Source organism: Sander lucioperca, chromosome 16 (assembly GCF_008315115.2).
Source record: "Sander lucioperca isolate FBNREF2018 chromosome 16, SLUC_FBN_1.2, whole genome shotgun sequence".
NCBI lineage: Eukaryota > Metazoa > Chordata > Actinopteri > Perciformes > Percidae > Sander > Sander lucioperca.
Window position 1 is genome coordinate 20,904,828 of NC_050188.1, and position 23,254 is coordinate 20,928,081.

The 23,254-nt window shown below is 40.0% G+C and overlaps 1 protein-coding gene across 3 annotated transcripts in view; it reads left to right on the top strand.

Annotated features, from left to right (window-relative positions):
- Window positions 1-21,962, top strand: part of snx13 (sorting nexin 13) — a 30,210-nt gene extending 8,248 nt beyond the window's left edge. For 2 of the 3 annotated variants that reach the window (XM_031323104.2, XM_031323105.2), the window contains exons 2-25: window positions 5,082-5,194; window positions 5,309-5,411; window positions 5,550-5,639; window positions 7,598-7,719; window positions 7,822-7,940; window positions 8,224-8,328; window positions 8,466-8,554; window positions 8,888-8,971; window positions 9,153-9,291; window positions 9,463-9,551; window positions 9,713-9,812; window positions 10,427-10,620; window positions 10,860-10,964; window positions 11,127-11,297; window positions 11,424-11,493; window positions 12,062-12,240; window positions 12,388-12,495; window positions 12,605-12,715; window positions 12,978-13,139; window positions 15,916-15,987; window positions 16,094-16,239; window positions 18,718-18,786; window positions 18,869-18,981; window positions 19,350-21,962. In XM_031323104.2, the coding sequence (XP_031178964.2) occupies window positions 5,082-5,194; window positions 5,309-5,411; window positions 5,550-5,639; window positions 7,598-7,719; window positions 7,822-7,940; window positions 8,224-8,328; window positions 8,466-8,554; window positions 8,888-8,971; window positions 9,153-9,291; window positions 9,463-9,551; window positions 9,713-9,812; window positions 10,427-10,620; window positions 10,860-10,964; window positions 11,127-11,297; window positions 11,424-11,493; window positions 12,062-12,240; window positions 12,388-12,495; window positions 12,605-12,715; window positions 12,978-13,139; window positions 15,916-15,987; window positions 16,094-16,239; window positions 18,718-18,786; window positions 18,869-18,981; window positions 19,350-19,585 (2,889 nt within the window). In that variant the 3' untranslated portion in view covers window positions 19,586-21,962. The remainder of the gene's footprint in view (window positions 1-5,081; window positions 5,195-5,308; window positions 5,412-5,549; window positions 5,640-7,597; window positions 7,720-7,821; window positions 7,941-8,223; window positions 8,329-8,465; window positions 8,555-8,887; window positions 8,972-9,152; window positions 9,292-9,462; window positions 9,552-9,712; window positions 9,813-10,426; window positions 10,621-10,859; window positions 10,965-11,126; window positions 11,298-11,423; window positions 11,494-12,061; window positions 12,241-12,387; window positions 12,496-12,604; window positions 12,716-12,977; window positions 13,140-15,915; window positions 15,988-16,093; window positions 16,240-18,717; window positions 18,787-18,868; window positions 18,982-19,349) is intronic. The other variant, XM_035993075.1, reaches the window with a different exon arrangement.
- The last annotated feature ends 1,292 nt before the right edge of the window (window positions 21,963-23,254 follow it).

Below are 23,254 nucleotides of genomic sequence, written 5' to 3' on the forward strand. Positions count from 1 at the left end.
GACATTTATGTCAAAGATACAGGAGAGTGAAAATACACACATAGCAGCCAATAAAATCTGTTGTTCAATATCTGACTGCTTGTATTGCCTCATGACTGATGAAAAATTTGCCTTGTTGTGTGCAGTAGAATTTTGATGCATCGCAATGCATCGTAGAATCGAATTGAATCGAATCGTTACCTGGTGAATAGTAATCGAATCGAATTGTGAGGGCAGTGCCAATGCACACCCCTAGTATATGCTAAAAGTATTGATTATTTAAATGGAGTCTGGTGAGTTTGGCGATTTCTGCAGTGTTCCTGTTAAAAAAAGTAAGGATTTTACTCTTTAACAAAAAAGTCTATCTCTAGGGATCCTTTCTATAATGTTGTCAGACACTTACAATAATAATCTGAGCATGTCAGTGGCAAAAACAGAACTTTTAGTGGACAGAGATTAATTATGCACATTTGCTCCATATGATTACATTGCAGCCCGGTCCCCGACTGCTGGTTACAGCGTTCTCGCTCAATACTGGACCAATTTCAAAGATCTTTAAACTGATACAGGAATTGCCCTCATATTTACTAAAACACTGCTTAATGTCTGTTCTGGCAATCACAAACCCGACCCACATCCACTACATCAGTCTTGAAGGAATTTAAATGTTTAAAAAGAAAAGAAGATTAGCCAGCTCTGACCGTCTCTGGCACTGTGCTTTTGGGTCCTGCGTACCAAGGTCAATGTTGTTTACTAAAGAGTAGTTGCTGGTTCAGGTTACTCCACAGTTATGCTACTTTATTATCACACTGTTATCATGTGTGTGTATAATAAATACAGTCACCGGTTAGCATGTAGCTTAGGCCTGGTGGTAATAAATGTCTCAGTGATGACTGCAGTAGACTTAGACTTAGACTTAGACTTAGACTTCTCTTTATTGATCCTTTTTGGGATGACTCCCGCAAGGAAATTAAATATCCAGCAGCAGATTTTAGCAGCATACAAACAAAACACTCTTTAAATAAAGAGGTATAGAAAACAAAAGATACAGTATAAGAATATATAGATATATAAGCAAAAATTAGAAGTTAAGAGCAGTTAGAGTGTCCAGGTATGTATGTGAGTAGATTATAAAATTATTGCACAGTGAATGAGTGGCTACCACTCCTTCCCTTCCTTCCTGTTATGTTATGTCCTCTTTACCCTATTTCCTCCTCCCCCCAAGTGAGGAGTTGTAGAGTATGATGGCATGAGGGACAAAGGAGTTCTTGAGTCTGTTGGTCCTGCATTTGGGAAGGAGCAGCCTTCCACTGAACAGGCTCCTCTGGTTGCTGATGACGGTGTGCAGGGGGTGGCTGGCATTGTCAGTAACGTCCAGCAGTTTGTCCAGTGTCGTCCTCTCTGCCACCGTCACCAGTGAGTCCAGCTTCATGCCGACCACAGAGCCGGCCCGCCTGATCAGTTTATCCAGTCTGGAGGTGTCCTTCTTGGATATGCTGCCCCCCCAGCACACCACAGTGTAGAAGAGGACACTGGTAACCACAGACTGGTAAAACATCAACAGCAGTTTGCTGCAGATATTGAAAGACAGCAGTCTCCTCAGGAAGTACAACCTGCTTTGTGTCTTTCTGTACAGGTGGCTGGTGTGTGTTGTCCAGTCCAGTTTATTATCCAGCCACAGCCCGAGGTAGGGGCAGTATGCTGTTGGAAGCTACTGAACCATCAGTGAAGCAACTGACTTCTCTGTGATTACTGTGTGGGTCAAAGGTAAACAGAGTAGATGTGGCCAGACAGGTCAAGCTGTTCATTGAGGTTTGCTTGAAAGTCATTTCCTAGTGTTTAATGTGGTTTTCTTGTCATGGCGACAACATTGTGGCAGATAACAGCTCATTTAAGATAGTCAGTGTTTGTGGCAGGTTATAAACTTCTCTGTGAATAGCAGTCCTTTGTATTTCTACCAGTCATAGCTCAACTATAATAATAGGCCTCTTCTTTGGCCAGCCCTGTTCTCTTCCCAGAGTCCTAACCATGCTATTGTGACTTTGTCCCAGCCAGTTATGACTTGAGAAAGAGGGGGTAGTCTAGCCAGTTTGGACACATTCTGCAGCCCAGACACCAGTGTGTTCACATGCACTCAATACACTTGGGCAATAACCTGATTTCCTAAACTTTACGTACATAAGAATCCTTGTTTTCTTAATACGGGTAAGAAATTTAGAGAAACATGGTTAACACAGCTACATTTCTGCTGGGAGAATTCATCTTGGCCATGTAGTGTATAATGTATGTTAAACAGGCATGTTAGATGAGGTCATGTGCATGGCAAAGACTTCAGACAGGGAAATCCCTGAAAGTATCACAGAGGGATGAATTGAAACATTAGCTTTACTTCCTTTTATACAAAATATTTAATTTCTAAGACTGAAATTGAAAAATACATTTAAATAATCTGGTTTCTACATTAAGGGAAACAAATGTATCCTCCCTTACTATGCTGTCAGTCCAGATTCAACAAAGAAGAAAAACCCTTCAGTCTTACATAACTAATACAATTAAAATATGTCAGCCTTGGTTCAAAATATGGTAGGTGGTGGGGAAGAGAACTGATTACTGGTCAGTTACATGTAAAGGAGGGGTTTAGAGTAGTTGCAGTGCATGTAGATATGTTCTAATATTTCCTGACCTAACCTGATTTCTCCCATAACCAGGTTCATAAATGAAATGGCTGTCTGCTGTGCGTCATATATTCCAAGGCGTGCTCAGAGATACTGTTGTTCTGTTAATGTAATGACCCATGTGTTTAAAACCAGTTTTGCTGTTTCAGCCTACGCTGTGACAAGGCTTAGCATGTCTATAATATATTAAGTATTAGGCTAGTTGTTTGGTTTACAATGAGTAAGTTAAGTCAGGGTCAGTGGGTTCTCACTGACAGCCATTAGCATCAGGATTTATTTTTCCAGTGTGCTGCTGTGTAATCAGCTGGTGTAGCGACCAGGGATGTCACAAGCTGATCTGCAAGATCTGAGCTGGAACCAATCAATTAATTTGTTTAATAGACTGGTATCAGCTTTGTGAAGCCTGATCCGATTGAGATCCTTTGTTCAGTGTAGCCCATCATGCTCTGTCTGGATACACCACGGACAATATGTCAGACATGTCAATATGTCAGACTTAAGCAACTAATGACAGAAATTATAAATCCAGATAGGTCATCAAGACATCCTAGTCATGAGGCATGCACTTTGACATGATCTCAGCATTGCCTTTAGATTCTCATGGAGTGTTTAACATGATGTTGAAAACATTGTTTTGATTTTTAATGCAATGCAGGTCCTACTTATAATCAAACCTTGATAATTAGACTGATCATTAAAGTAGTAATAACATTTAGGGCTGCGTATTGGCAAGAATCTGGCGATACAATACGTATCAAGATACATGGGTCACGATTCAATATATTGCAATATATTTCGATACTGTGCGTAAGGCGATATATTGTTGTTGTTTTTTAAGTATAATTTTAGAAAAACTAATGTTTAAAAAAAGACATGATGTGCATAAAAGTCAAAGAAGTTTACTTTAGGTAAACAATTCAGTACACAGAAAATCAAACTGCCAGTTTGGGATTGTGGTTCACAGGTTATTAGTGAGCAAATTTTTATATGCTAAAGTAGGCCAAAGTTCAGTCATAGCTACATTGTTAGCTTCTATCAAAAAGGCACTGCTAGGCACTGTTAGGCAAGGACACTAGGGGTGCGTCTCAGCATAGCCATATAGCGGTAGGAGGTTTCTTAAATGAATATTTTTGCACGTAAACTTAAAAAAAAAAAAAAAATCATTATTGTTTATTATCATTATCATTATTATATCATATTGAAAATCAATACAGTATTGCTAAATGTTTGTTTGTTTGTGCTATACAATATAAGCTGGCTGGCCCAGTTGGCAGTATGTGTCATCTTATTGTCCATTGCTGGCTGTGGCAGAGAGAACAATGTCTCAGTGTCCTGAGGAAGCTCTGTCTGTCCCTATCCGGCTCCATCAGTGGAGCTGTTTATCTAAGGAACTCTAGAATGAATGTAGGTCAGCCGAAGATCATCACTGCTGATTGCCATGGTGTCTGTCTATCTGATGGCTCCACAGTCAGAGTGTGAGCTTTATACAGTGTGTGACTCTGTGAGAGTTTTTCACTTTTAACCACCATTGTGTAGATAACTGCATTTTTCACATTAACTAATGAAACTGTATATTATAGTACTTTGCTAAGGGTTGCATGCCCCAATAGTCCAGCTTGCTGCTGGGGCAGTCAAGTTTGTGGAGCTCTATGGCAGGCTCATCCTTCAAAAAACAACCCCCATCATGCATACACACACTGTGTAGCCTGATTGATACTGGATTTGAGGTATTTCAGGTATCGATACTGATATCTAAATTTGGGATTTAAGTTTCTGGTGTATTTTAATTGCAATGATCGCATCTGTAGCATTGGCATAGTATGGGACTGAAAATAATGGGTCTACTCGAGTAACGTGGAGAACTGGGACACAGTTTCAAACAAGAGCTTGGTTTCCTGCACTGACAATAACAGGAAAACCATAGGATGTGACACACAAGTATGCACACACACACACAGTCTATGCCTAATACTCTCTAACAATCAAACACACCACCCTGTGTGTCTTTTTTAAATAATCTTTTCCTGTGCCGACATCTAAAGTGTAGAATAGTGTTTTTCCTGTGGATGACGCAATTGTCTAATAATCTTTTTTAGTCTGTATCAGAGTGCTGCTGATTTATTGGTACTTTTTCTTTACAATGGAGTGAGCAGTCGAGTCCAAACAGTTTTATGTGGAGAATTGATGATTGATTTATGTGGGGATTTTTTAAATCAAATTTGTAAATGTAGGACTTTTTATTTTTGGAGTTTGGTCTTAGTCTGCATATTAAAAGATCTGTCATTAAGTGATAGAAGATGGCTTGATCAGGCTTTACTGATGAAATCTTTCTTCTGACCAACTCTAATGATCTCCATATGGGTTGAAGTATAAGCTGAAGTGCATGAAGTATTTAGCCTGTGTTTTGTGTTTGTGTGTGTGTTTTAGGCCAGTCTGTCCATCTGGGGATGGGGGGGTCTTGGAGTTGTGCTGTTCCTCGTCACCTTTGGACCCTTTGCTGTATTCTACCTGGCCTTTTATATCTTCTGCTTCATTGGAGGGTGAGCAGGAAGACCAGTAAACCATCCATCATGTCTTTACATAAGCAAGCTCTCTCTTATTAACCACAACACCTGATCAATCAGTTTTCTCTCATTCTCACTTCTGTTTTCCAGGGGCTTTGCGGTCACTCTCCTGTATGGAAAGATCAACTCAGAGAAACACCTGGAAAAGTGCGAGCAGTCTTACTTGCCACCCACACAAATTGGTATACTAAAGGTAAAAGCATGCTTGAGCACACATACATTTTGACCTCACCTACACAAACAAATTAATCAATCAAGTTCCTTTGTTGAAGTCTGCTTGCCAGTTACCAAGCAGATCATAACAGTTTCATTGATTGTCTTTTACCTTCAGACATTGGATGAGATGAAGCTGGAGATGAAGCCCATAAAGATTGACAGGAGACTGACTGGCTCCAGTTTCATAGATGAACCACTACAACAGGTGTGTGTGTGTGTGTGTGTGTGTGTGTGTGTGTGTGTGTGTGTGTGTGTGTGTGTGTGTGTGTGTGTGTGTGTGTGTGTGTGTGTGTGTGTGTGTGTGTGTGTGTGTGTGTGTGTGTGTATGTGTATGTGTGTGTGTGTGTGTGTGTGTGTGTGTGTGTGTGTGCTAAATGTTACAAATCCTGAATGTCATCATATAGGGCTGACTGTTAAGAAAGTATTTCCTTTTGCTTTTAAGACTCCCCTGTCAACTTCACTAAAATATGAGGTGGCATAGTGATTGGTCATAAAAAACATTGCACAAATGTTAATTGGACAACAGCTAAGCAGAGAAGCCAACATAAGATAACGGGAGAATTATGACTGGGTGACAAATACTAACACTGCAGAAATTTTGGACACCGGCCCACTTTTGTCCCTGTCTGACCCATCAGCTAGCCCAGGTCAGCAACTTCACAGCCTCAAGCCAAAAAGTAGTCATCACTGTCAAACACTGCATACCTAAAGCCCTAAAGCCTCAATGTCTCCCATTCAAAAGAGGTTGGTTCCTTGTGTTTTGTGTCATTGGATTTGGTTTGAGCAGGATGTCTGTCAGCTGTTTAATGCTGGCTATTGTCCGGCCAAAAAAATGCATATTTCCAACAAATGAAAATAAAATCAACTAAAAGCTCTGGAAAAAAATATGACAAATAACTAAATGAATTAATAGCTTTATTACATTATAAGGGGTAATGACAAAATGTGTGGCTGGCACACATTCTCCTTAACACTGAATGAATTTCAGTTCTGTTTCTATATTTTTATGAGGATGAGAGAGAGGTCACATATTACTAGTAAGTCATCTTCATACATCATTTGATTGATTTAATAGTTAATAAACAGCTTTAGTGTTTTTCATAGTTAATTACTATGTCTACAAAACAATATTTAAATGTATTCTAGATTACTTAAATCATGTAAGCAGGTAACGCTCTACTTGTGTGGCCAGAAAGTGGAACTGAATGTTTCTGTACTGTTACACTGTCAGTGTTGCACCAAAGCTCTCTTCATCATGTGGCTTAAGTAAAAGACTGTTGCAGGCTGAACTGTAATAGTTTCACTCTGGCTGTGAGTCTGCTGGTAATTGACTCAGAATCTTTTTCAGCTCAACGCATTCGTAAATAGATCTTCGGTTAGGCTGTGAGTGTCAGTCAGCGTTGCAGCCAGGGAAAATGAGCTTAGTAGCTTTTGTCTGGTCACAGTTTTTCTTTCCACCCTATCCTGTGGTTACAACACTTCCCGCTGAAAACAAGCTTTTAGCATGTTGTCCTCAGTAAAGCAGCGTAGCTGGCAGAGTTAAGTGCAGACACAGCAGTTTGTGATGGTCAGATGACACTAACTGCTCTACTGTGGTGCTTCTGTTCTCCCCTTCTCCCTTGGAATGCACACTAATCATTTCAGCAGCATATGAACCTTGAGATCTTTAGCATAGCTAAACATGACATCATGTAAACCTGCGTCATGCTCTCTGAAAGACATTTATGTTCTTGATTTTTCTGGCACATTCTCTTTGTCTCTTTTCTCATCTGCACAAACACACTTTCATGACAAAGTCCTACCTCCCTCTGCAGTTTATAAAGTAGCAGCCTATAATGACAGTTAACATTGATTCATATGTTTGCTTGATTTAATCATACTACTCAGCTCAATCCCTACTGTATGCAACGGTACAACTAAATGATTGATTTACCCAGCTTTCCTAGGACCTGAAAGCCCAGTAATCTGTTCTACAAGACAATGATAATCAACACATTTAATTGTGTTTCACTTATTTACCCATCTCACACTTAAATCTTGTACAGCATTTAATTAACAATCAATCCCTTTGTTTTCTTTCCACTCCCCTCAGTCCAGCTCATTGGGTTGTCTTTACTAAATTTCTTTTCTATTTTTCTCCTCCATATTTCTTTGCCTCTATAGGTGATCCAGTTTGCCCTGAGAGATTATATCCAGTACTGGTACTACACTCTGAGCGAGGATGAGTCCTTCTTATTGGAGATCAGACAGACGCTGCAGAATGCCCTTGTCCAGTTTTCTACACGGTACAAGCCGGGCATACGTTTTCTGTCGTGATATTAAATGTTTTATTCAAACCAATTTTTATTTTTCAATTTTCTACATTATTGATGTGTTTATGTGCCAAGGTCCAAAGAGGTGGACTGGCAGCCTTACTTCACCACTCGCCTGGTGGACGACTTTGCCACCCATTTACGTGTCTTTAGAAAAGCCCAGGATCGCCTCGCTGACAGAGAGGACAAGCAAAGTAAGCACACGCATTCACACACACTTGCTTTCTCACTCACAATTGTCATTAGTATTGGCATTGTTTGGCCAGTTTGGCATGTCACCTGAGTTGAGTCAGCTTGTCTTTAACAATGATTGTGATGATTCAGTTCAGAGCTCAATCAGAGTTTGGTGATCCTTTGATGGACTACACAATAAGTGGTGCAGAAAAAATCCTCCATAAAGGTTTTGATTAAGTCAAATTATTAGAATTTAGACATTAGTGGTGATAATGACAATGACAGAGAGTGATGTCTGAACAGGGGACATAACAGAGGAGCTGGTGGACTCCTTCTTTGAGGCCGAGGTGGAGATGGAAAGGAAGATTTGTCGAGATGTAGTGTGCACTTCACACAAAGATGAAGAAGGTAAACACACTTCTGTAATGTGTCTAGCCTTACAGTTCGAACTGCCATGAAGAACTCTTCACACGCATGTTGCTAACTAGTAAACACTGTGTGTGCATGTGTGTGTGTGTGTGTGTGTGTGTGTGTGTGTGTGTCAGGTTTTCTTCGGGACTTGTGTGAGTTGCTTCTATATCTGTTACTACCTCCTGGAGATTTCCACAACAAGAACATGAGATACTTCCTAAGGGTGAGTGCACACAAACAAACAAAATATCTCTTTCACTTACACTGTCTCTCAAATGATCACAACACACGTGACTTCATTGGTCTGAGATGGAAATGTGAGGCGAGAAATCACATATTCAGTCACACAATGTGTCATACAACCTGTGTTGTTAATTTATCACAGTTGAGCCACCAGCCAAAAGCTGCTACTTTGGCTGCAAGCCAGCCATGAGTATTATTTTCCAACAACAGGCTCCTGAATAGACTACAATGCCGTACCAGACCACATGATGCCATGTTTGTTGTGTAAATTGTTGTGAGCGAACCTGAAAATGTTCTATGTTGTTTTTTTAAGGAGGTGCTGGCGCGTGGTGTGCTACTTCCTCTGATCAACCAGCTTAGCGACCCAGATTACATCAACCAGTTTGTCATCTGGATGGTGAGAGTTGACACTCACACCCATCCATACCTCCTACCTATTAGCCATTATTTGAACTGACTATTTGTGTATATAATATAAAAACTAAACAAACAAAAAAATCAAGAAAGCATGAAGTGGGACAGAAACAACGACATGGCATGTATGATGTGGATATGTAAATGGGGGTGATTTTGTATAGATACGGGACTCCAGCTGTAACTATGAAGCCTTCATGAACATCCTGAAGCTGACAGATAAGCCTCCTGAGCTGGAAGCCGTCAAGGACAAGGTGCTAGAGGAGCTGCAGTACCTCCGCTCTCTGGACACCGCAGGAGATGGTGGGCACTTTTTTCTCACTGACTTTTTTCTCACTGACATACAGAGACATTCACTAATGAAACTAATTCATCATATGAGCAGGAAGATACGAAGCCCATATTTAAAGCGGGGCTCAATAAATGCACTTCTTTCATTTCCTCCCTTGATGTCTTTGTTTCTCTGTCCTTTAGACATCAATGTGATTAAGAACCAGATTAACAGTCTTCTGTTTGTGAAGAAGGTGTGTGAGACCAGGATCCAGAGACTGCACTCTGGCAAGGTGAGAAACTGCAGCACAACCGTATAATGCTTACTAATGCACTAATTGTTAGTTTCATGGTAAAACATTGTCTGCAAGTACCAGCTGCAATTGCTCAAAGTCAGTTTGTTAGTTACATTTTGTGTATCAGACTTTACCTATCCTTTTCCTGTCTTATGTAGGAGGTGGATGCCTTGAAGCTGGCAGCCAACTTTGGCAAGCTGTGTGTTATCCCACTGGATCACATCCTCATCCACAACATAGCCCTGCAGTTCTTCATGGGTAATTCTGGACATGCATCATTCCAAGGCCTTAACCCTGAACATTTATATTAATCATATTTATAATCCATAACTTATTCCATTTCTCTAGAATGTATAACTCCAACCTGTCTGGTTAGGCACACACTTCTTTTCAGTCCCAGACCTTGTCAGAGACCTTAAAAGGTCACTCCACTTTACATATCAGATTACAGTAGTGTGTTTGTGTGTTTGCGTTTATGTGCAAACTAAGGACTCAAGCCAAGTTGTGTCAGATTTTTTGTGGAAAATGAGCAAGTGCCAACAGCCTAAACAGTATAGCTGGTTCTGTCATTTAAAATGCTTAATATGAATTTTTTTTTAAATAAATGAGTTTAGATCACTAAAACTCACACATTGTAACCAGCCAAAGTAAAAAGTATCATAACCTTCATATCTTATTTTCATATTATCCAAAGGAGTTTACTAAGAGTGTAACAGTAGATGGATCTTTAGTTACAAGGTCACCAGAGACCACGGGCAGCCAAAAATACCAAGTGCTTAATGTTAAAGGCACCGGCCTAGTTACTATGCATGTATGTGTAACCAAAGTGCTATAGTAGACAGACACCAACTCTTATGTGGCTGTTGATCCAGATTTCATGCAGGCAGCAGGGGCCCAGGCAGAGCTGTTCTTCTGGCTCACAGTGGAGGGCTACAGGGTGACGGCACAGCAGCAACTGGAGGCCATGCAGGGCTGGCAGAAAGATGGCAAAAAGCAGCCCTGCACCACCAAGGGGCTGCTAAAGGCTGCTGCACTGGGTGTCTACGAACAATACCTCTCGGATAAGGTGGGAGGCGTGTTAAGATCACATGAGTGTTTCAAAAGTAATTTTAGCCATAAAGGAGATCAACACTTAAAATGTTTTGGTCTTTCAGAAGATCAGATTATACATATTGCCTGTAATTTCTTGGTAAATTTCAAACAAATGCTCTTGCTTAACAACACTTCGCTCATTCGCCTATAAGGTTGAATATTTTGAGAAAGTATCCTACAATATCTATCTTCTCTTTTTTTCAAACCCAACAGGCGTCACCCAGGGTGCAGGTGGACGAGGCATCCGTAACAACACTAGGGGAGAAGCTACAGAAAGACGACCCCACACCAGAGATATTTGATGAAATCCAGAGAAATGTACTCACTCTTTTCTTTTATCTGCATAAGAGGGAATTTTATGCATCATGTAAAATATTAAAAATGTTCTGCTTTACACTATATTTTCTTGATCTTTTTTGAATGAACTGCCTTGCTGGTTTTCCACCTATTAACAAACTGTTTTAAACATATTTATCCCAGGTGTATGACATGATGCTACGTGATGAGCGCTACTACCCCTCATTCAAGCAAAGTCCTCTTTACGTCCGCATGCTAGCAGAGCTGGACATGTTGAAAGAGCCGAGCTACCGGGGGTCTGATGACGGTGATGGAGAATCCTTCAATGGCTCTCCCACAGGAAGCATAAACATAGTAAGTCTTCTTCACTTCATGTTGCAGGGCTCAGAAAAATGCTGATGTAGAGACACGCCCAGCATTGTTTTTGTCGCCCATCATCAACTGCTTAGTTAAATGATGACTTGTTTCTTGTGATTTTAGTCTTTGGACGACTTGTCAAACTCCTGCCATGATGAATCTATGCACCTACATGCTTTCATCTCCGACACAGGTACACACACACACACACACACACACACACACACTCTTTAAGTCACTCTGGCACTTTATGCTTGGTGTGATTACAAATGTCAATTTTGATTAAGGGTTGTAAAATAAACTTTACGGGTTTATGCTAGATTCTGGCAACTTGTGTATGCATGTCAGGTTTTTAGAAACATTTCATTTGACTTTCACTTGATGTGGGATTTGGGTGTTGTAATGGCTTATGTTAAGAGTGTGTGAATTTGTTGTGTACTGTATATCAGGTATCTGTTAGCCCCTGTTAGTCCCTCCCTGGCCGGCATGTTTTCCGAGCTCCATTCATCATGTCTGCTTTGTCACTTCATACTGTTCCAGTATTCTTTATTTCTTTCATTTTATCACCTACACTGTTTTTCTGTTCTTTCTTTTTCTTCCTCTTCCCTCCCTTACCTTTCCTGTCATTCTGTCACATTTCCCTCCCTTTTATCACATTTCCACACCCTCTGCTCTGCATTCTTTCTTTTGCTTGCTCTTCCTCTCCGCACATACTTTGAACCTGCACATTCCCATTTTGGATATAATGCCGGACGGGGTAGCTGACGCTTGTCTCCCCGGCTTTTGGGGTGCTGCAGGGGTTTGCAATGACCACGGTAAGACCTACGCGCTGTACGCCATCACTGTGTTCAGACGCAACCATGACGGCAGTGAGGACTGCTGGAAGACCTATCGCCGCTACTCAGACTTCCACGACTTCCATATGAGGATCACTGAACAGGTGTGTGTGTGTGTGTGTGTGTGTGTGTGAGATACAATGTTTGTGTATCAGTTGTTCAGAAGTCAGGAACATTTCTACCCCAGAAGAAAGTTAACATCTCATGAACTTGGTTGTCTCCTTCTGAGTGTTTCATATCTTGTGTTTCAGTTTGAAAACCTGGCGTCGATCCTTAAGCTGCCAGGGAAGAAGACATTCAACAACATGGACAGAGACTTCTTGGAGAAGAGAAAAAAAGACCTCAATGCTTACCTACAGGTAACAATTTTATGTTAGTGTTGACTAGTCAAATATTGAATGCCTTTTATTGTCTTGCATCATTTTATAGAGTGCATATCAATAACTTTTGTGTGTGTGTGTGTTCCAGTTGCTGCTGAACCCAGAAATGGTGAAGGCCTGTCCAACTCTGATTCCTTATGTCTATGACTTCCTAGAGAACAAGGCCTACAGCAAGGGCAAGGGGGAGTTTGCACGCAAGGTCACTAAATTTTTTAGGAATAAGGAATAAGTTTCAGTGTCAATTATTTACTATAAAATAACTGCAAATTTATAATATATATATATATATATATATATATATATATATATATATATATATATATATAGTTAATAATATATAAATGCATACTCTTTGCATTTATTTCATCACAGATATATGAGTGGCTGTACTTAAGAGATTACTAATTTGTGACTGGTTTTCTAAAATACATTTTCTCCTTTTTGTTTTATTCCCCCATCAGATAGACACATTTGTAAATCCTCTGAGGAGTTCCATGAGAAACGTGTCCAACGCGGTGAAGGGCCTGCCAGATAGTCTGGCTGAGGGCATGACCAAGGTGTCTGATAACATGGGCCGCATGTCAGAAAGACTGGGTCAGGACATCAAACAGTCCATACTCAAGGTAACACCATCACATAGAGCAAGTACTAGTCTAGTTTATCAGTGTAAAAAGTGTATATTTTCTGTTTGGTCTGTTAGATTTAAACCTAATCACTTGGCTGTGGTTATAATGATTGGACTCCTTATAGGGCACCAGTCCTCACAAGTCCTGGCCCTGTGGCCTCTATTTCTGTAAATAAACCAGTTTCCTCTTACCCTCACTGTTCTGACAAGTTGAGTTCATCCAACGTATGCAGGGGCGGTTCTACATTGAATTACACCCAGGGCGAGACCCCCTTCGAGCGCAAAATCCTTCATTAGAGCATTTGAAAAACACACTTAAGATAATCCAGTTATTTAACTATTGCAATTACAACAGGAAACACACTTTTTAAGGTGAACAATCTCCACAATGAACACAATTCTGCACAAAATATGACAGTAAAGGTTATCAGAACTTAAAATAAATATACACTATATACATAAATGTGCCAACAATATATACAATAATAAAAAATTTAACAAGATTAATAAATTAATAAAACGGTATACAACAAGCTCTATATCTATGTATATGTATATATATGTATATGTATGTATATATATATATGTATATGTATATATATATATGTATATGTATATATATATATGTATATATATGTATATGTGTATATATATATATGTATATGTATATATATATATATGTATATATATGTATATGTGTATATATATATATGTATATGTATATATGTATATGTATATATATATGTATATATATATGTATATGTATATATATATATATATATATATATATGTATATGTATATATGTATATATATATATGTATATATATATATATATATATATATATATATATATGTCAAAATAACGTGTTCATTTCGATTAATTAATCTGAGAAAAAATAACACGTTAAAAAAAAAATAACGCAGATTAATCCATTCCATATTGACGTTTGACCCGGAGCCGTTCTAGCCACCATTCGACTGTAAAATGAAGGAGGGAGACGAGAATGTGCTGCCTGGATCATTGATTGGAACATTTACTTGTAAAAATCTTCTTCCTGCCAACCCTGGCTACCGAAATCTGGTGCCACTGATATGTCGGCGCTTCTCTCTGATGCTCTGAAACAGACTGCAACACAAACACCGCTGCACGTGACGCTAGTTAACACTATACTCGACAGCAGCTAACGTTAGCCTACCGCTAGCTAGTTAACACTATACTTGACAGCAGCTAACGTTAGCCTACCGCTAGCTAGTTAACACTATACTCGACAGCAGCTAACATTAGCCTACCGCTAGCTAGTTAACACTATACTTGACAGCAGCTAACGTTAGCCTACCGCTAGCTAGTAGCTGGATTAAACATGGTTAAAATGCTGACAGCTAACGCTAAACGGTGTAAAGTTTGACTGTGTTTTGCTGTAGAGGATTCATTGTATGTAACAATCTGCAGCTGCCGTCGGAAAAACAACACAGACACTGAAACAGTTCAATGAAACTGGTAAACTACAGCCTCGTGATGCATTTGAAGTTATTGTAAATGTCCTTTTCCAATCTGGTGGTTGTTTTTGTTGTTCAACAGCAATTTACTAGTGAAATAAGTTATTGTTATTGGTATACATTATTATTAAATCATTTAATTTTGACCATATGGCCTTAGCAATAAACAAGCCGTTCTTTAATGTCACTGACTGTTGTTTAGTACCCTTTTTTTTCTTTTCTTTTTTTTACTTTCTTAAAAAGTATCGGTTCAGGCACCGTTAATTATGTATGCGATTAATTTTGATTAATTAATCACAGAGTATGTAATTAATTAGATTACATTTTTTAATCGATTGACAGCCCTAATATATATATATATATATATATATTATCATTTCAAGAGGTCCTGTGCTTTAATTTGAAGAGGTCTATCATGAGTTTTTGTCTGCCTATATAGAAAAGCTACAATTCTCGTTAAGAAAGTTTGCATGATGTGCAACGTTTATATAGGCTACTAATGCAATCATACAGTAAAGCATGCCTACGTCTTTTATTGTTGTAGTGTTTTGTCCACCACTCAGTTTTTGGCTCAGTTTTATCAAGGGGCAAAGTGTTTTAAGGGGAGTTGTGCTTACCGCAGGTTCTACCCTCACTCCCTCATCTCTGTCGCTCTCCTCCTGAGTCTCCTCCTCACTGTGCATGCCACTGTCGCCGACACCGACACCACTATCATCAGCCACGGGAGCTGATGAAGGTCCTGCTACTGCCGAAAACATGTCTTTTCGCTTTTTTCTTTTATTTGAGCCGCTTGGGTAACTTTGTTTGATTTTCGCATTTAGACCATTGCCATAAAAGAAAGGTTTAGACTCGTCTTGCTCCGTCTCTGTGTACTTCCGATTTCTCCTGTCACCGTGTGTTTATCTTTCGCGCCGGGCCCCGCACCGATAGGGAATAGTCCATTTCATTGTGAAAGTAGGGGGTGCAAGCAGGGCGCCTGCAGCTGCAAGGAGGGCACCGATTTGCCAATTCCCCACACAGTGAAATGGTAGTCTGTGCACAGCACTTCCAGCAAGCAGGGGCGCCTGCAGCTGCAGGGGCGCCAATCTGCCAATTCCCCACTCAGTGAAATGATAGATAATAGAAAACTGCTTCTCGGAGCAGAGGATTTTTTTTTTTTTTTTTCTTCAAGTGCTCGTGGCGCCCCCCCATGACTCATGATAAAATGCCTGCCCGGGTCGCCCGTGCCAAAAACCACCCCTGAACGTATGACTATCCAGTGTCCTCTTTTTTCCAGGTGCCTCCACTCCTCCCCAAGTCTGACATTGACCCTGAACACTGTCGAGTCTCTGCTCAGCTTGATGACAACGTGAGTCAGTGGGCATTTTGGGTGCTGCGTGTTTGTTTAATTTCTTTCATTTCCTTGGGCTTTTAGTTATTTAAATGGTCACTTATATGTTTATTTGTGTGTCCAGGTGGATGATAACATCCCACTGAGGGTAATGCTGCTACTGATGGACGAAGTGTTTGACCTTAAGGAGAAAAACCAGTGGCTGCGCAGGAACATTAAGAACCTGCTGCAGCAGCTCATCAGGGCCACGTATGGAGACACCATCAACAGGTCAAGGACACAAAATACACAGAGCAGACTGAAAGACAGTTCACAGACCTACGGAAAGTATAGGCACATATACAGCAGACCAGTTAGAAATGTTTTATGTATTGTAGTTATAAATTACTTAATTTCTGTGCCCACCAAAACATGTCTATAAATGATTCCAAACTCAATCAGACCTATTAACAATCTTGCAGAACTTAATTTGGTTTAAGAATGATGGTTAACTTGAAGTATTTCCCGCAGGAGGACTTTTCATTTTTATGTCACAGGTGATATACCAAACAGGCCATATATAACATAACTGATACTAGGATCGTTCTATTTCCAGTGAGTTGAGCTGTTTTGGTAATGTGAAAAGAGATGACTACATTTAAACCAAATACAGTATTTCAGACTAGATGTGTAACAGTACACAAAGGTTTATACCCCCAATTAGGAGTCACGGTACTAGTCATTGGAATCGGACAATTTACTGTCATTGGCCCATTGGCAAATAAGGTGACATGCGCTGATGGCAGTAGCTGATGTTTATCTATTTTGCGCTGCCTTAATGTTGGGATAATTGGTCTGACTCATACAACAGTAGCCTACCCAGCTTCGAAAAAGGCAAAAGGCGGGGACTCTGGCATGCCATAACGCCAGGGGGCTGCAGGTTCACGCACATGCGTTTTTGTTTTGAAATAAGTCAAATAAAATGTCTGCTATGTGGGAGTATTTTACTGTTTTGGAGAAAGATCAGTGATATGCAGTTTGCAAAAACATTCCTGTGACATTTCAAGAGGAGGTGTGGCAGTCAAGAGTTTAAATACATTGAATCTCATTGGCCATTTGAAAAGCTGACAGAACGACTCTACTCTATGTTAACCACAGCATTCGAGAAGGTGAAAAAATTTCCCTATGGAGAGTGTAGTTTACCGGCTGGTAGCATGCAGCTAAAACATAGGGTAACGTTAGCTTACCGGTAGCCTGTAGCTTAACTATTCCAGACACCATGGCCACTGCCTGAGTCATAGATGACGGAGAAACAACAGAAAATACTCCTGCTTCCCTGAAGTCACCACCGTGGCGATCATTTTGCCTTCTCCTTGAGTGAGTTACATATGTAAACCAACAACGAAGGTAAAGCATATGGGCTATGGTGCCTTCAGGTACACTTGTTAAACTAATGGTGCATTCAATTACGCCACTAAAAAAATCTGAGAAACTCAAACTGTTCATAAATTTGTTTGATTGGATTTTTGCTCATTCAAAGTACGATCAAGATGGTTTCATATTTTTTATGAGATTTATTTGTTTACCTGGCGGATAATAAAATAACAAGTATCGACATCAGCCAAATTAATATCCTACACATCTGTATTGGCTGAGAAATCTGCAATCGGTGCATCCCTACTTAAAACTGAAAAGCATCTCTTTTGCTATGAAACTCTTTCTCCGTTGCTGTTGTAGCTAACTGGTAATCTGCAAGCCAGACCCACATCAAGATGTTGGGTCTGGGAACTCACCATTGGCAGGGCTCAATCCAAGGGTTGTCTTTCAACTTTCCTCTGCACTCATAGCCAACCAGAGCAACGCTAGTTGATAGATTAAACTTACCAGAGCAACGCTAGTTGATAGATTAAACTTTTGCCGTATCCGGTCGGCAAAACTCCGAACACATCTTCCTTTTTTAAGAATGACTTCAGTGCTTAACTCCAAGTCTTCCAGAGTAGCGGCCGATTCAAATTCGAAAGCCGATTCGAAAGACCGCTGTTCGCCAGCAGCAGCAGCCATCTTCTTTGTTTTCAAGTAGCAGGGAATTCACAGGGAACCGTCGCAACTCTGCCGTCCTTATGTTAAGCCCACCCACCGACTCTATACACGATGTGATTGGCCTGACCAGAATTTGGTTTTTCCAGCTCGCAAGCCAACGGAGAGTTGCTAGACTGACCCTGGCTGCAAATTACATTTGCTGCCGCTAGGGTGCGTCTAGATTTCTAGGCTAGGGTCTTCCAGCTCTGGCATTTGATTTGCGCTCGCCATAGTGTGACTGACTTGCACTCTATTCCGCTGGTTGTGCTTACATGTTGCTAGTGGCATAAGGCTAAAGATTTTTGGGCAGAATGCATACGTGTGAACTTTGGTTCCACATTATGTGCATCAATTTACATACGGGGTATTCTGCATGCGGCTCCGGACTGTGACCCCCGGACTGTGACCGTTCAGTACGAATACACAAACAGTTATAGCCCTATCTCAGACAAACCTCTCATGACCTAAGACGTCAGTATCTTTATTTCAGAACCAGTTCCACGCAAGCAAACGTTATAATAGGATTAAAGTTCACAGATCACAGGATGCTTACACACACCTAAACTGAACACAAGTACACACATGTTCAGAGCTTCAGAAAACATATCAGAAGTCTTGTACACAAAATAAAGAGCAGTAAATGGCATCACACAGAGCACAACCTGAATCATCTTTCCTTTGTCTCTGTAGGAAAATTGTGGATCATGTGGACTACTTGACCTCACCTGAGCAGGTTGCAGACTATGTCAAGAAGTTCAGGTAACCACTCCCTTTTTCTTTCAGTAACTCTAATTGGTCAGAAGAATTCTGAATAACCTTTAATGGCTCTGTCTCTTTATAGGGATTCCTACTGGCCCAACGGTATTCTGGCTGAGACGGCGCCCCGTCGCGACAAGAGCATCCGCATGAGAACACGAATAGCTGCCAAGACCAGTCTGCTGGGCATCATGCCAGGTGAAAACACACACACACACACACACACACACACACGTTATCTAGTCATTACCCAGGCCCATTTGAGACTGTCTCATCCATTTCATCCTTGAGGCCCTCTCTCTTGTACAACTGAAACCTATTGTTGGAAAACACTTCCGATCAAGCATAAATCCACAGAGGTGTATATGAGCATAACAGAAAAGGAAGAGGACACACAAGGATTTTAGTAGCTGTCTTTTATCTGTTTCTTTGCACCTTTTTCATTTTGTAAATTTGGTGGTATGTTCGCTACACTTTCATTGTGAGCTTGGGGCAAAAATAAAACCCCTGCCTTCCTTGAGGGTTTGTGCACACTCCTGACCACTATATTTCTATCCCTACCTCAGACGAGCTGAAGCACATCATCGGAGCGGACACCACGAGAAAGGGCATACTCCGCGTCTTCGACATGTTTCAGTATCAACCCACGAACCGTCGGCTAGTCTACGTTTTCCTGGAGGGCTTCTTGGAGACGATGTTCCCCCAGTACAAATTCCCCGAGCTCTTTGTCAAGCTGCACTCCCGCTCACCACGCATCCACAGATATAGCCAGAAACTCAAATCCTCCTCTCTCAAGAGGTGACAGGAGAGGACAGAGGCGGCAGTACATGGGCCGACTAGACACACACAGACTTGAGAGCTAAGAATGGGTGGGGCTTGATGTGAACGTTGGGGTATGTGTGTGTGATTTCTGCCCTTCCACTTTCCTCACACACTCTTTTCAGTGAAAACACTCCACTTATCTAGCTGATTATTTCTGTCAAGACAGAACTGAAGGATGAACAACACACTCTTTCCTCCTCTCACTCTGTGACACACACACACACACACACACACACACATGCAAACATAAATCCTGTAGTTTGCACCCAGACTGAAAATGATCTTTTCTTATAGTTTAGATATTTTCCCTCTTCCTTTTAGGACTTTTTAGTTGTGTTTAGCTTTATCCTGGGCCAGCCAATGCTGCTTACTCCTAGTCCAGAGAGCAGACCACAAATACTGTATTGTTTTTAAACTACTAGAGTAGATAGCATAGACCCACACCTTGCCTTACTTTCCCGCTACTGTCTTTTGGCCTGCACTCTCTACCATCTCAATGACCTGGCAATTCGGCTGTAGTCAAACTTACCTTTATGCTGTAGACATTTTATCTGCAAAAGCTGCACACTTGTAAACATGCAACAATATTTGTTTTCATAGCAACCATATATGTCAATAGCACTGGGTTAAAAAGGCGCTGTTTTTAAAATGTGACTGAACAAATATGGGTCGAAAGAGATGATTTAGATTTTTTTCTGCCTCAAAGCCTCTCTTGAGACATGAGTTGTTGTTTTTCTCTTTCTAAGTTACATTATCTGTACCACCCATGATCCTCAAAGAATAGATCCACATCCCCTTTAATGCTACTGTCATAACCTGTGATGACCAAAGCTCATGCTGTTCCATACGTGTGTGTGCACTGGTTTGATGTTGGGATACTCTGAACATTACTGTGCTTCATATCCTTAATCATGTGAGGAAAGAGAATGCAAAGTTGACCTTTACTGACCTAAAAGGTGAGGCTGTGAGGACAAACTGAAGTGTGTTACAGTTGTGGGAGGCTCAGCTCTGGCTCTCCAAGCGCACTATCAAAGAATGTACTCTCTGGTCTAGTGTATTTGGCTCGTGTAGAATTTTGTGTGAATATGTGTGTGTTTAGCACGAAGATGCAACCCTATACAGTCAAAAACTGTGCCAGTGTGAGCTAGTGAACCAGCCTTAAAACTATAAACAGTATATACTGACCAAGAGACGCACGCTAGACATAGCTCTCCGTCACTCGACTGAACGTTACAAGGAAATCAAGATAAAGATATGGAGATATATCCCTAATCACTTTTATTCAGAAAAATGTCTTTAATTTTGTGCAATATTTTTTTTCTTTAATGCATGTGCATTTTGAATCATTGTATTCTGAAAAAAGTAATTATTTTGGTTTTAATAATAGAAAACATGAAAGAAGCTTCCCCAGAAATGTCTTCTTATACGAACAACTTTACATTCCGTTGTTGTAAAAGTACAATGTTTATTTTACGGACTTGTTTTAAAAGTCTGAATTTTTTTGTTTTTGGTGTGGGGGGTATTTTACACTTATCCCTAGCCTACTCATACAGAATCTGTGTTTGGGTATCAATTGGACAGTGGTAGGGGGTTTTCTGTGTTGCAGCCCGATGATTAGGTCATTGGGCTATAGCTAGTTTAGAGGCGACCTCAAACAACTGCTTCTTTTTAACTCCTAAGTGGTGTTTTATGCATTCAAGTCTGTTCTGTTGAGGTTAAGATCTTTGTTATTAACTGACTGCTGGAGGGATTTCCCCCCCCCCCCCATCCAATAGGCTCACAGGAGAGCCATAGCCAGTGACCAATGGATTCACTGCTAATAAGCACTTACCGTAGCAACCGTGGGAGGGCCACTCCCATTGGCTGGACGGAGCCCCATTCTGCTGCAGTCATTGGATGGAACTCCCTCGTCTGCTTTCATTTGCTTGCACTGAGCAGCCCTGGTTGACTCTGATTGGCTGAGTAGGAGGACATGAATTGTAGCCTCACTTACTGGGAGCGGAATATTTGTTCCCACGGTGAAGGAGGTGTCACTTCTAACTTTCTGTACATCTCTCCATACAGGAAGGCTTGTCTTTTTTTTAACCCCAGTATTTATGAATCTATGATAATGAAAATTGTGCATATATGTGTACAGTATGTGTTAATAGTGTGCCTAAATGTACTGTCAACTCTATTTTCATATTTTTCTTTAACCTAAAAAAAAAAAAAAAAAATCAATCAATGTCATGATCATTTTATGCGACTGAAAATGACTTTAGGATGTTTTTTTGCATCATGCTTATCAAACTCTTCCTTGTGAGCAATTGTGCTCAGATCAGTATAACACTAATAAAAGGTAACTCAGACTAACTGACCCACAGTGTATGCTGTCTTCAGTGCGTTTGCTTGCTGCATTTGTGGTTCGTAAAGATTTACAGGTTCTGTGTAGGTTTTCGTATATACAGTCCACTAATTAATATACAGTTGTGCTCCTGAGTTTATGAACCCATGCTAAAGTTGAGTAAAAAGAGGAATAAAAAAATCATCTTTTGGAAATTGATCTTAATGCCTTAATTTAAAAAATGAGGAAAAAACTGACCTTTAAGGACACCAATTTTCATTGTGAATGAATAATGTATCGTAAATAAATAAATGTTCTTCCTTAAAATACAGGGGGTATAAGTAAGTACACCCCTATGTTAAATTCCCATAGAGGCAGGCAGATTTTTATTTTTAAAGGCCAGTTATTTCATGAATCCAGGATACTATGCATCCTGATAAAGTTCCTTTGGACTTTGGAATTAAAATAGCCCCACATCATCACATACTCTTCACCATACCTAGAGATTGGCATGGGGTACTTTCCATAAAATCATCTCTCAATGCAAGTCAAACCAGCTATTAGGCTAACTGAAATAAAACCATGCCAATCTCTAGGTATGGTGAAGAGTATGTGATGATGTGGGCTATTTTAATTCCAAAGGCCAAAGGAACTTTATCAGGATGCATAGTACCCTGGATCCATGAAATAACTGGCCTTTAAAAATAAAAATCTGCCTGCCTCTATGGGAATTTAACATACGGGTGTTCTTACTTATGCCCCCTGTATTTTAAGGAAGAACATTTATTTATTTACGATACATTATTCATTCACAAAGAAAATTGGTGTCCTTAAGGGTCGGATTTTCAAAAAAATGATTTTTTTATTCCTCTTTTTAGTTAACTTTAGCATGGGTTCATAAACTTATGAGCACATCTGTAATATATATATATATATATATATATATATATATATATATATATATATATATATATATATATATATATTGTATACTGCACTGTCCAAAAAATGTTTTTACTATGTATTAAAAGTGCTATGTTTCAGAGCCAAAATAAAGACTGTAAAAGTATTCATAGTATAGTAAAACATTCCAGTACTGAAGATTATTTTAAAATGTTCCTGTTTATCTAGTAAGAACAAGTCTCTTTTCTACAAGTGATTGATCTTTCTTTGTGGAGACAAGTGAGTTTGATGCAGAGACTGACAAATAAGAAAGTATTCCAATGGGTGGGGGACTCATTTTGCCATGCTAGTTATTTAATACCACACAATTGAGACATTCCATATCAACTATATGTGGGATGACGAAATTAAATTAAATCGTAT